Below are 14,850 nucleotides of genomic sequence, written 5' to 3' on the forward strand. Positions count from 1 at the left end.
GCCCGGGAGGACGGGAGGGTTGGGCTCGCTACCTCTGCACACGGGCGAGCCGGGGCTCCGTCTCTCAGGTGAGCTGCTCCTCCGGTGGCTCTCGGGGGACCGTCTCGGACGGCCCTTGGCCCGCGGCGCCTGCTCGGCCGGGGTTGCGGCCGGCGGCGGTGTCGGGCTGGGCGGGCTGGGACCGCGGGCCGCGCCGGGCCCCGGGAGGCTGCCCAGCGAGGCGGCGGCGGCGGCGGCGGCGGCGGCGGGCGGGCGCGTGGGGCTGTGCTGGCTGCCCCGCAGGAGCTGGTAGGGCACCGTGGCGCGGATAGGCTGCAGCAGCCGGCCGGCTCCCGCAGCCGGGGCGCAACCCACGCCGCCGCCGCCGCCACCCGCACCGTTCCCGCTCCCGGCGGCGGCGGCGGGCGGGGAACCAGCGGCGCTGCGCCGCATCCTCTGCGGCGGGGGATGAGGGGTCTGGGAGGAACTGGAGGAGGAGGCAGTGGACATGGTGGCTCCGCGGGCCCTGCACGACGCCGGCCGACACGGAGGCGCGCGAGCGTGTGGGAGCCGGCGCGATAGTGCGTGCGAGTGTGTAAGGGGGAGGGGCGGGGGCAGCGGGAGGGGGAGGAGTCTCTGGGCTCCCCCTTCCCACCGCGCACCCCCGCCGCCTCGGCGAGGGGGGAGGGGAAGGCTACGAAAACAAACGTCCAACGGCCCCAACCGCCCCGCTGGGCTCGGCCTGGCAGTCACGGTCGGGGCCCCGAGGAGCCCACAGCCGCCGCCGCCGCCGTCCCGGGCATCGCGCTGTCAGGGCACTCGCCCAGGTCACGCAGCTCCGGGGGCCACTCGCAGCCTTCCCCTCAGCCCTCGCGGGGCCACCCGCGCGGGAGAACCCGGCAGTGCAGGGCGGGCCGCGGCTCCTACTTCTGGGGACCGGGGTGAGAGGAAAGGGCCTCGAGGTGTCTTGCGCCCCGCGGAGCCCGCGCCACCGCAAACGCCACCGTCGCCGCCGCCTCTACCCGCTTCCCACTCGGAATGGCAACTAATCCTCCACCCGCATCCCGCCCTCGGCACCGCCTCCTGGAGCTCTGGACCCGGCAGCTGCCCCAGCGAGCATCCCTATTGGTTCCACCACCCTCCGCCAGAACTCCAATGATTGGTTGTGTCGTAAGAGTGAAAGGACTTTTCACCTAAGACAGTAGAGCACCCTGCTTTGGGGGCGGGACGCGAGGGGTGGCACAGTGAGGAGAGGGCTGTGCGCGCAGGGCGGGGCGTAGAATTGACAGCCTTTGAGGTGAAAGCGAGTTTAGGAAAGTGGGTCCATGTGTGTCCTTCTCGTGCTCCGACACCCGAAAGACACGCACACGCCCCGGTAAGCAAGTTGCGAGCGCTCCACCCTCCTGGGCCGCCTGTACAACTTGAGACGAAGACACTTAAGGCAACTTATTTTGCAAGTACACCTGCATCCGGTGGAGTGTTTCAAAGTTAGAAACAGAATAGATCCCTTCCCCTTAGTTTTCGTAGCTTAGTAGCCTTATAAACCAAAAGAACTTTAGTCGATCAGGAGCAATGCATGGAAGTTGAACAAAGGGCATCTACTTTTACTGCCTATCCCAACATTTGTAGTTATGCAGTAAAAAGTGATAATCAAATTCTGTGTTCAAAGACAGTAACTGAATTGCAGAGATCAACAGGAATTTTACGTCATTATACCATCAGATATATTAATGGAAAGCACCCCACTGCCTTTCCCGAAGCAGATGGCCTCTTGGGAGCAGTAAATGCCAGACGTAATGTAACAATAATCCATTGTGGTAAATTTGGTTTTTTATTCTGCAATGCAGACTGACGAGGTACAAAATTTTAGATGACTATCAAAAACCTAAATTTACCTTCATAATACACCGAGTCTTTCAAACTTAAGCAGGAACATTTACGGGTGTACATCAGATACCTTCCATTAATTTCCATCAGGTTAAAAAGAGAGAGAAGTGGGATGTCAAGTTGACTCCTGGTGTCTGCCCACACTGACAAGCTTCCTCTGCTTTCAAGCACTATACTGTAGAGGTCAGTTTCACTTAGAGAAACTATCTTTCTTGGGTTCTTTGTGAGCTGCGACCAGAAAGCCTACCAGATTCTATTTTTAAAAATTGATGAAACCCAATAAAAATACAAAAATTTCACCCAGTGCTTTATGCCATCAGGCTAGTGATAGTTCCTCACTTTATCACATATTGGCATAATAGTTAACATTTACTGAACATTTACCCTGTGTCAGCCATTGTTCTAAGAGCATCATTATGTGTTAACTCATTCACCTTCACATAATCCACAAAGTGTGTTCTCTTATCTCCAATCCCTGATGTGTTCTCAGTTGAGGCGCAAGGTCCTGCCTGAGATTATTCAGCTCTAAGTGGGGAGCTAAGAACCCAAACCAGAAGGACTGGCTCAAGAGTCTGAGTAAACCCTCTTAATGCCTCATAGCAGAAAGCTATGGAGGTCAAAATCATAGAAGAGTATTTACAATAGTCCACAAATACCACCTGTGAGGGAAGTGCCCATTAGTTCAGAAGAAATTTTACAAGTGAAAACAGCTTACGATTTTTTTGGCTTTCCAGAATAACATATGTTTTACTTATAAATAAGCCAAAACTGCCCTTTAAAATTTGATATGGTTGACCTATTGTATTACTTTTTCCATTTAAAAGTTAATGATTCCACATTAATTAAGAAATTACATTCTTTTGTAAGTAAAAGAACAATAAATTACTTCTTTTGGTGACTTTTTCAGAATAGCAAGAATAAAACATTTGACAGATAAAAATATATAAAGGTTAAAACTGTTTGTAAATGTCTAAATTGGTGATTTGACTATAACATGTTTCTTTATAGAAATGTCATCTCTAGTCATTCCTAAACTGAGGTATGGAACAAACTCAACAATTAGATTACACTAATTCTAAATTTATACTAAGCCACAGTCACAATGATCAATAGTTTATTTGGTTCTAAAACAGTACGTCTGGGCATATTTAAAAGCTTTCTGGTTCGCTTAAATATTCTACAGCAAACTTAAATCAGGCATCTAAAAGCAAATCCAGATGACCCACAGAGAGTATTAGCATGATCTTAAAATACTATTTTCAGTTACTGGTAACTCATTATGACCCATTTGGAAGTTTAGTCAACTCTTTGCTAAAGAAACCTCAGGGAAAAAAAAGAAACCTCGATTCTCTCTAAAACCTTTATTCTCGTAAAATAAATACTGATGATCATACTTAAGGAATTCAGGCTTCAGACCAATCAAAGGTGACCTAAAATAAACTCAGCGCCTGCTTTCAAATGTCTGTTTTTGAGTTCCTGATATTTATTCTTATTGAGACTGGTGGTGGGTTCCAAGGGCACAAAGAAGCTTTGGGAAAATGTTCTCAGTAAATTAGAACCCTGCAAGAACAGGGTGTGGATTGCTGGGCTACAAGTCCATTGTTATGCTCCTATGCTAGCAATAAATAGATAGGCACAGTGCAGATTTTCCCTATTTTGTTGAATGTAAGTATAGTAATCTCTGAAAATTTTATAGAAGGCCTAATATTTAGTCATGGCCTCTTAACTATGTTGCCCTGACTAGACAACAAAATTGAAAGCACCATTTGGTGGCATTATAAATGCCTCTATTCTCAGTAGCCTCATGCCTTGGGTATCTGTGGGGCAAGAATCCACCATTAGCTAATCTGAAGTAGAATTCTGTTATGCTTAATTCTTGGCTCTGAAATGGTAATGGACCACATTGTAGGTTAAATTAAAACTTGGAATAACTGACTACATATGATTAATATGCTACCCCTCATGGAGACAGAATAAGATGGAGAATACTTAAGCCTACAGAGCTACCACAACCTTCCCTTTGGTACTACCCAGGTTTTCCAAGCTGAGCATAGTTTGAAAACAGTTTATCCTCCAGAATTCATGCTGAAATTCAATCCCCATTGTGAGGTGTTAAGTGTGTAGAAACTTATGCTGACTAGTGTTTATAGGTGTAACCTTTGGGAGGTGAGTAGGTTTAGACAAGATCATTAAGGTAGAGCCTTCATGATTGAATCCTGGTAGGTTTTTAAGAAGAGCAAGAGAAACCTGGTATGCATCATACCTGTTCCCTGTCACTTGCCATGTGATGATCTGTATCACCTAGGGATTCTGCCAGGAAGAAGACCATCCCCACATGAGGCCCCAGACATCGTACTTCCTGAACCATGGTCCAAAAAAATTGTTTTCTGTATCAAGTAACCTGGTAATCTGGCCTCAGGAACTTTGCTATACTAATGAAAAATAGACTAATACAGCATCCAAGCCTCATCCAAATCTAAGAGGCAGTCCAGGCCGTCAGCATTAGCAATGAGGTCATGGCTGGGAGAGAACACTGAACAGATCTGCACTGATGTTCATCTTAAGCTGATTAAATTCTCTGGTAGGTGGATTCCTAATAGCAACAACAAAGCCTCACTTGAATTTTTGTCCCTGGCAGCTCTCCTTACTGCTTGTGACAGCCTACGTGCACCTTTGTACTAGGCTTTCCCTCTGCTTGAAAGGCTCTTGCTGCAGATTTCCACATGGCTTGCTCCCTCATTTCCACCAGGTCTTTACTCAAATGTCACCACCTGCAGGAGTTGCAAGCAACTCTTAGGCCTCCCTTACTCTCTTACTTCTTTCCAAAGCACCTATTATCATGCAACTATATATTTATATATATATATACTATATTATATAGTGTGTGTATATATATATATATATATATATATATATAATTTGTTGTGTCTAGAAGAGTCATGAAGGGAAGACTGTTTATCAATTTTATAACTGCTGAGTCTCCAGTGTCTAGTACATAGGAGATAACAAGCAATAAATATTTGTTCAATGGTTTTGAAAGAGTGGCAAATTTTAGCCAATACTTGCCTCATGAACTAAAACTTGTACCTTTCATCAGCTGTACTCTGCTGAAAATTCTTGATTATTCTCAATAATGTGTGAACATGCAGCCATACTAACATTAAAGAAAGTAAAACAAAAATTCTTACACCATTCCTTTCCATTTGCGCTCTGAATTCTCTGATTCTCCTCTCAACACTTTAAGAGAAAGACGTCTACACTTTACTTCTGGTTTCCTGTTCAATCTATTCTGATCAGGCTTCCATCCCCATGATGCCACTGAACAGAAAAATAATATATGTGGCTACTGTAAACCACACAGATATTTGCATTGGTGCTGGTGTTCAAAAGAAAGAAGAATAATATTAGTCCTCATGGTTCACAGAGGCTCATCAAAGGATGAAAATCGAAAATGAAATTGATAATTGAGAAAAGGCAGCTGAAATTTACAGGAAAAGGAAAAGACAACTGAAATTGACAGAAGGACAGTTAAGGAAGATCAGTTAAGGAGTGACATCTGCTGATTGGTAGTAGTTCTATCTCCTTGTTATGAACAGCTATTCTCAAGAGGCTTGCGTAGAGGAACTGAAAAATAAATGACGTTTAATTCAGTAAAAAGACCATTACCTATAAATAAGGAAAACTTTGTTCTGTTTCTAAAAGAAATTCAGAAGAAACAATAGAGATCAAAGTTATTTTTAACAGGTAATGTCATCAAAAGAAAAGTATGCAGTTGCTCCTAAAAGGAATACTGATTTTTCAGCTTTCATCTCCACAGCAACTCTGGCAGTCAAGTGTGATGCCAATGCACCCACCCTAAGCTGATGTACAACGAGACTTTCACCATTGAACTGTAAGACTGTATTGTATAAAACCAGCACATTAATAAATAACATTTGGAGACCAAGGAAGTGTGAAGAGTCTTAACTTTTTCACTCTGTGACATCTCTTTGAAGTCTCCAACCTAGTGTTCACAATACATGAAAGCAATAGTAGTCTGATAAAGGAAATTTGCCTTATCATCATAGTATTTTAAATGAGAGTTTACAGGTGATAAAGTGTGTCATAGATTAATATATTCCTCTATGACTGAATCTTACTTTTTACCACCTGAGTAAATATATTGAGGAACTGTTGCTAAGGTGTAATCAATACATCAGCAGTATTTGACTAGAGAAGTGTCTTTTTATTATTTTAAGCTTTCTGTAGCATACAACTTTCAGAATGCATACTTACGATCTTATTAAAAAGGTCCATATTAAGGTATCTAATAAGCCTATATGAGGACTTAGTAGCAATACTAGCATCAAGCCTTGGTAACTCCTCATCAAGTTATGTATTAAATGTCTTCAGCGTGTCAGTCACTATTCTACATTCTGCAGGGCATACCTGTTCTCATACTTTGGTAAATTATGATCTATTTAGGAGTAAAAATACATGCTTCCAAATAAAATTTAAAACCATGTTTAAATGTATAGCTTCCATAAAAGAAATGCAGAACTCCCTTTAGAGGACAGGCTTCAGGAAGAAGAGTCTAAAGAAATCATACAGTTTGGAATTCACACAGCCTGCTAAAGGATGAGTACAGTCTGCTTGGCTGATGGCTAATGGAAGATAATGCTGATGACAGGTCAAGGAGGTCCTCAGTTGCCAGGCAATGCTTATGCTTTATGAGTATGCAATGAAGAACTATTGAAGATTTTTGAGTGGGTGGAAGACATGAGTGGAGCTTTGCTTTATGAAGATGAATTTAAGAATGGTTTACAGTATGCTCTGAAGACTGAAGGCTAGAAGATAATTTAGGAAGCTTTGAGAATGGTCAACATGAGTTCAGGTAATGCAAGTTAGAGGAATGACAAAGGATGTGAAGAAAAGTGCAAAGATGCAAACGTCGCCTCTCAGTTCATGTTTATGAAGTCATAGAGGACCACGACCACCTCCATGAAAGTAGGAGGTCCAATCACTCAGGTTTTATGCTTGAATGCCGGAGAAGAAGTCATAGCTTTAACAGGAACGAGGCAAGAAAGGGAATAAATTTGGGGGAAAGATAATATGTTCAGTTATAAGTTTAAAGACCAGAAGATATCAGGTGAAGGCAGTCTTCTTCCTCTCCTCCTCCTCATCCTCATCTGTCTCCTTCTCTTAGTTCTGATACTGAAGTTGAGAATAGCAGAGATAGGGATTTGGGGACTATCCTTGTACATATGGTAGTTGAAGTCATGGGCACAAATGAAGTTGACAAAGGGAAAAGCATCAAAATAAAGGAAAACATTTTGGAAAATTATACCTCAATTGGGGAGGAAAGAGTAAAAAAGAGAAAAAGAAAAAACTAGAAAAGAAGACAGAGGGAATACACTCTTAACAGAGTACAGAGTTCAATTTCTCAGAAGGTATGTTTGGTAGATCTTTGCAAGGTCCCTGGCAAGCAAATACCCCTCTTGTCTGAAAGTAAATCCTCCTGCAATCACAGAAATCTTGGGCCTGGCAGCTATATTTTTACATAATGACCTTATTCCTCTGAGTACAGTTGATTTGGCCTGAGTTTTCATGATTAGGACTGGTCTAATCAAATTTTGCCCCCTAGGAGTATGGATTTAAGAAATGAAATGTTAAGCTATTCCAATTCTCAGTATATACCCAAAAAATCAAAGTCAGCTTACTCTAGAGATACCTGCATAACCATATTTATTGTGGCACTTTTCATAATAACCAAGTTGTAGAATTAGTCCATGCACCCATCAACAGGTGAATGGATAAATAAAATGTGGCATACATACACAATTCATATTCAGTCATAAAGAAAAACGAAATGTCATTTGCAAGAAGACAAATGGAACTGGAGATTATGTTATGTGAAATAAGTCAGTCTCTCACAAAGACAAGTGTCACATGTTTTCTCTCACTTGGAATCTAGTGTGGTAGGGAAGAACATGAAAGTAAAAGGAAGTATTAGGGATGTGGAAGAGAAAAGGAGGGAGAAGGAAAAGGGGTAAGAAAAAAAGTAATGGGATAGACATGATCAAAGTACATTGTATACATGTATGGAAATTTCATAATGAAATCCCTTACTTTGCACAGTTCATGTATACTAGAAAGGAAAGGTTATTTAATTGAGAGCATGAACTAGGTGAACATAGAAACTTTGCATGGAGTCACCACTTTTTGTCATGGGTACAGAGAAACAGAAAACCTGCGTTCTGACAGAAAAGAATAAAGTGACTTGCAGAAAGGAGAAATGAGGCTATCTAATTTTATGGTTCCAAATGAGCTACAGTGAGATTTAAAATATAAAACTGGAGTATAGATATTTCTTTATTATAGAGAATTTCATTGAGAAATGTAAATGGACCTGACAAGCTAACAGTTATTAATTATGATACAGTAATGACTCAGGTGTTTTAAAGACTGTTCTGCTTCTAGTTTGCTTAGCTCCCAGAATAATAAAGTAAACATAATAAAATCTAAGAACGTAATTCGATCTTACCCATTCCTAGCATCTTTAAACAGAATCTTTAGCACACTAGCAATAGAGGTTCTGAGAGTGGATCAGATCTGTGAAAAATATTTTTCTATCCTCCTCCAGAAAGAGTAACTTGTATTGACATATAACAGTTGCAGCTCAGTCACTTTCTGGGACCACAAACCCCACTAATTTGTACCAGTCTTCCTCCATTATAGTTGGCCTTAACCAGCAGGTATAAATTAGTGCTAAATCAATATTAGCTGATACTTCCCCAGGTGTGGGAAATGAGGAAACTCGATCACATGAGTAAACACAGCCCTTCCTGGCTATATTTAAAATAAGATGGTTGTTATTATACTACATTGAGTAATGTCTCTTTTAAATTAAATCTTATGCCACCTTAATTTACATCAACTAGATATACTGGTATCAGCAGTCAGAATGAATTTTCACTTACTATAGAACCCCTACCACAATTCACATCTTTTTTATTCTTTTGTGGAGCCATCTCCTACTCTTCCTATTTCTTTTCACCCCCATCCATGCCATATGCCCCATGCCATTCTTTACTTCTACTATCGCTTACTTACAGACAGGGTTGAGTTGAGGAGTCAAGGGGACTGAGTTTACATACCTGCTTTAATTGCTTACCTTGGGTGGAGCAGTGTCCTAAATAAACTTTAGTTTTGCCACAGCACTATTACTTAACAAAGTATTTATGCAAGTGTCACTTAATAACACAAAAATAAACAAGGCCCTTGAAGTTGTTTTTGAGGAAAGAAGTTTGAGCTGCTCCCTTTCCTTACTTGAGGGCCAATCTCACTATACTTGTTCTTAGAAAACTCTATTAAGGAGTTTACTTTAAAGAAAATCAGACAGCACACAGGTACTCTGAGCCAGGTCTAAGCTGCCTTTACTCTTAAAGTGATTAGTTCCTTTGTTAATTATCAAAGGAACTTATCATTTCTTTCAACACTTCCCAGTCATAGTTATTCATAGTATAGCTATACATTTAATGCTTCCATTAATATAAAACGTATACATTCAACACTTACCCATAGATGGAAACAGAAAATGTCAAAATTCCAATGAATTGGTGTGACTCTACATAATCTTTTCCCTTATATTTCCTGGGTTTGTTATAAACCTCATAGTACTTTTTTAAAACTTTCATACCTATGACCCTATTGCATTACAGTACTTCTATGATGTAGTGAGAATATGTAGTCTATCTCCTTTTTACAGAGGCACACAACCTTGGGTGGGCTCACAGTGAGTAAATGAGAGATTGAGAAGTAGAAATTAGGTGTTCTGATTCCTAGTCCACTGTTTTTCCTTCTCTATAAAAATTGCCTCTGTAGCAAGAGTCAGGGATGTGATCAGTCCATAAAAGGGAGGCATGGATCTTTCCCACACTGGTCTTTGATGGACCTATGAGCTAATAAAGCATGTAGAAGAGAATACTTACTGGCTGCAAGATTAATTGCCTACATTCAGGGCAGAGTGATGATATACCCTGATAGAAGAAAGGCCTGTCTAAAGGTCCTACTTTCCTTTAAACATCCAGAGTTCCTGGTAGGAAGGCAGGGTGTGGTAAATATATATATATATATCTTGCTTTGGCTTATCTTCTCCATATCCTCACCCTCACAGATGTCTTCCAAACATTAGTAATTACAGCCATCAGAGCCAAAACTCACAAACTCATAACCCACACAAATGACACACTAAAATCTATTCACACATGTAAGTCTGAAATAATTCCTACTGCTACTGGACTTACATGAAAAGAAAACTTCTTTCAAACAAGCTTTTATTTCTATGTCACTGCTGTACTCTATTACATAAAAGTGTAATGGCTTCCCATTAATAGGAGGAAGTATATATATGCTCATTTGCTTCTAAATTTAATCTGTAACTTTAAAAATAAACTAAAGTATGTGTTAAGTAGATAGGATCATAGGGTTAAACTCAAATAGTTTGACATAGGAAAACTGATCCAAATTACTGAAACCAACTTGAAACAGTGAAGGAACTACTTCCAAACAAGATGAAGAACCAGTATTAAGAAACAAGTACAACACAAAAAAGCAATCATCTTTGTCATGATGGTCTATAAGTGAAACTGAGTTAATAACATCTTTTCTTAAAGAATTCAATAAGTTCTAGCTATAGTGGCCTCAGCACAATATATAAAGTACAGTGGAATTTCCCACCATCTATAATCACCATCCAGATCAACTGTAATATAGCCCATCTAGTTTGGGTTCCACAATTTAGGAGGGTCTGAATGTTTAAAGAATTATAAAAGTAGGTTCTAGGAAGAATCAAATGGATTGACTTTTACTTTGGAGAAGCAGTTCAAAGAGGGCTTAATAATGGCCTTTGGTCTACAGTGCCATTGATATTGGTGTTGGGAGATTTTTCACTATAGAAATGATGCACAGAAATGATATAGATTTAAGACAGACAGGGTAAATAAGAGAAATAAGCATATGTTTATCACCTGTATTGTGCCAGACATAGTATGTACATTATCACATGAAATCCTCAGAAAAACCCTGCAAGACAGAAATGGAGAATGAGAGAACATACTAAGGTCAAGGTCAAAGTCAAAGATCAAAGTCCTTTACCTGATATTTGGCAATAAGTTCTATTTAACTACAAAGCTTGTGCTACCATACCAAGTTACCACAATACTATATTGGGCAAGGTATGGAATCTTCTTCCCTCATGAAATCCAAGAATAGTTTCTAGAGGCATAAATCTAGGATAGTGATATACTCTATTTATAAATAGGAAAATGAACTAAATTCCTGTGAGGTTGCTTTCAGCCTTGTAATTTTAGATTGAAAGTCAGATCAATACAGATCTAGTTCTAGGCTTTTACTGGGCACACACTTTATTTTTTTAATCATTAAAAAGTTGCATCCGTTAGCATGAGTAAGACTTAGACACTTAAATCTAAAGTTTTCTTCACCTACTTAAATATCCCAAAATAAGAAACTAATCCAGTAAATTAGGGTAGAACTAAATAATGGAACTCTATGTTATGGTTAGAATTATGAGGTAGAAACTTTAATGACATATGAAAATGTTTATGATATATTATGAAATGAGTAAAAAACAGAAAAACCAAGCCAAACTATAAAAGTATGTTTTAATTTATTTTACTGTACATTTACATATATATGTATAAAAACAACTGAGAGAATATATGCCAATATATTAATAGTAGTTTTCTGTGGGTTTGGTGTAATTGTGATTTGCATTTTCATCTCTAGGTCTCTCTACATTTTCTAAAATGAGCAGGTCCTATATATATATTACTAGAAAGAATGCTTTGTGCACACACACACACACACACACATACACACACACATCAATATGCTGCAAAGGTTTCAAGTTTTATAAATAGAATAACAATGCATTATGAATGCAATTATGTATAGGAAAATTTGTTAAATGACATGGTGCCTATTATTGGCAGCAAACTGTTACTTTGCCCAACACTGGAAATAAGTTGGCTCTTCACGCAATTTCTTATTATTCTAAAATTATCATAAGTAGTTACCAGAGTTCCTTTAGCCCCTCCCTATAGCCTTCTATTCAGAAGGCACACAGAAAACACAGAGCTAACCTTGTTGAGAAAGATTAGAGAGACCCACCTTTCCCTAGGGCACTGCAGCAGAAATTAAGCATTGTTAGAGCACTGTTAAATACTGTTAAATCACTGTTAATGTGAGTGATAAGTCTTTAATGTAACACCCTTTTTAATATTTATTTTTCTTTTAGATAAGCTAAGATGTTGGGGGCTAGGGATTTGACTCCCTAAATTGACAGCTGTTAGGCCCTTTCCTGGTGACCCCTGCTGACTTGAGTGAAGAACCATCAGCCAAACAGCCAGCTGGACTACCCTCCTGCTAGCACCTGCTACTTTGAACACTTCATGGATAACTTGAGGAAGTTATACAGCAACCACAGCTGTTTGCTGCCAAAGCACACTCTTGCTCTTAAAGGCACTGTCCTAGCCAAGACTGTTACAAACAGCTTATTCTGGACTTTTTGCCATCATGAACCTTGTGGCCATTTCCATCTAGACCAGAAAGCATTACTAGAAAGAATGCTTTACAGACAACACACATACAACAGAAGGCTTAAAATTAGTGCAAAGTCTTCTGTTTGCATGAGGTACTGCTGTGATTGGTACAAGTGTGGTCCTTCATTTACATGAGGGACTGGGCCATGGCTGGTGCAAAACAGTCCTTCATGTGCAGAAAGAACTGCTGTGATTGGTGCAAGACACCCTTGCCATATCTCTTTCCTGGCTATATAAGCAGACTATTTGGTTCGCTTTGCAAGCCAGCCAGAAGACACCCTGCCTTCAGTGCTGCCCCCTTGTGTTACAATATTAGGCCAAATAAGAGGCTTCTCTCAGATGGACTTTTCTTGCCCACTCTTGATCTTTATCATTAGTAGAGCAGGCTGAGCTGGTAACACAAAGAAAGAACTTTGTCAGGAGAGCAGAGTAGCAGCAGAATCCATCTCCACCCCCAACACTCTAGGATGCAGAACTGTAACACTAGAAGGTGCCACCTGCTGCTTCTTGCTGCTCTTGCTGCTGCTGCCTACTGCTGCTAGAAGCCAAGGCTATTGTAATAGCCACCAAGTGTTGGGTGTGCTGGTAGTTAAAGCCCAGAGCAAGCTGGGTACTGAACCCTAGATACTTGGAAAGACAGACAGCAGAAGGATCACAATCTGAGGTCAGCTGGGGAAAAAAGGGGGCTCCATCTCAACCAATAAAAGCTGGGCATAATGGTACATACCTGTCATCCCAGCTATCCAAGAAGTGTAAATAGGAAGATTGCAGTCCAGACTAGCCCAGGCATAAATGTAAGCCCCCAACACTCTAGGATGCAGAACTGTAACACTAGAAGGTGCCACCTGCTGCTTCTTGCTGCTCTTGCTGCTGCTGCCTACTGCTGCTAGAAGCCAAGGCTATTGTAATAGCCACCAAGTGTTGGGTGTGCTGGTAGTTAAAGCCCAGAGCAAGCTGGGTACTGAACCCTAGATACTTGGAAAGACAGACAGCAGAAGGATCACAATCTGAGGTCAGCTGGGGAAAAAAGGGGGCTCCATCTCAACCAATAAAAGCTGGGCATAATGGTACATACCTGTCATCCCAGCTATCCAAGAAGTGTAAATAGGAAGATTGCAGTCCAGACTAGCCCAGGCATAAATGTAAGCCCCTATTCAAATAATAACCAAGCAAAAAGGACTGAGGGTATGGCTTCAGTACAATGTCTGCTTAACAAGCAAGGCACTGAGTTCAACCTCCAGTATGGCAAAACAACAACAGAAAAACAAAGCAATAAGCCTCCAACCTGAGTGCCTAGAGCCATTATTCTCTGGCTTCTAAAGCCTGAAGCAATAGGCCCCTAGTAGGTCTACTAGTCTAGACCCAAGGCTTGGGTACTCCAGGGCTCAGGATTGCCAGCACTAGAAGAGCTTCTTCTCCCTATGCATGATAACTATCTGGATAGAGAAAAAGGACCCAAGCCCACTAACTGGTAACAACAGGGTACTCAGTGGGAAAAATGGAGATAATCACATCTAGTCTATGGGGTTCTTAAAAGTTGTAAATAAAAGACTTCTAAAGCTCCTAGTACAATTCCTGGAATATAATAGACACTCAATAAATGTTAGCTGTCTTAGTAAAGTGTGTTAAAGAATAGAGTTCTACAGAAGAAGATTGTTGATCTAAGAACTACCTATCAGCCACCTGGCACACATACTCTTTTGAAATAACCTTCAATTAAGGTAGGTGGTGTCCAAAGCAATCTTTGACACATTGTAATTATATAATTCATTTCATTCTCCATACTTATCCCAGTTTTAATGAGTAATGAAAACAAGAAATGCAGCTGTGATATAATTCAGTTTTTCCTTAATTATTTTATTTATGTTTATATTACCAAATGATTAAAATACAAGAAAAAACGTTATGACTTTATAAACAACTTTGAATTTAGATATGCCCTTTATTGTTATAAAAACACAAAGCACGTCTAAAAATCTATGAACAAAAGCATCATCCATTTGGAGACACACTTGTTTAAATCTTTTTTGGTAATCTATATTTAGTAAAACTGAAATATTTAAGAGTCCTATATTTTGTAAGGGTCACATTTCTAAATTAGGACACATTAACTCAATATATATAATTTCAAAGAATATGGCTTGGGTTTGGCATCACAGTTCAAGATGAAAAGTAAAAAAAAAAAAACAAACCTCAGTTACCTAGTAAAAGATACTACAATTATAACTGACATTTAAACATTTAAACTTGAACTTGTTTGTATAGCACTGCGATTGAGAGAAGTATTGATTTGGGGGAGGGAAAGATCCAGATGATTTGATAGCAAATGTTTTCGTTAGTTTAATAATAAGCATGTGTTCTGCCAAGGGTAACCATTTCAAAA

The 14,850-nt window shown here is 40.4% G+C and overlaps 1 protein-coding gene across 6 annotated transcripts in view; it reads right to left on the minus strand.

Moving 5' to 3' along the window:
- Glcci1 (glucocorticoid induced 1) overlaps nucleotides 1–14,850 on the minus strand; it is a 399,609-nt gene that overhangs the window by 82,603 nt on the left and 302,156 nt on the right. The window contains exon 1 of one of the 6 annotated variants that reach the window (XM_074064686.1): nucleotides 10,875–10,899. The exons of 3 other annotated variants lie outside the window; for them this stretch is intronic. Coding sequence is in view for 2 of the 3 variants with exons in the window: in XM_020186403.2 (XP_020041992.1) it covers nucleotides 33–489 (457 nt within the window). In the remaining variant the exon portion in view is untranslated. Of the gene's footprint in view, nucleotides 1–32; nucleotides 732–10,874; nucleotides 10,900–14,850 lie in introns of those variants that run through there. 2 more of the 6 variants (XM_020186403.2, XM_020186404.2) reach the window with 2 other exon arrangements.

The sequence above is a fragment of the Castor canadensis genome, chromosome 2 (assembly GCF_047511655.1).
Source record: "Castor canadensis chromosome 2, mCasCan1.hap1v2, whole genome shotgun sequence".
NCBI classification, from domain to species: Eukaryota; Metazoa; Chordata; class Mammalia; order Rodentia; family Castoridae; genus Castor; species Castor canadensis.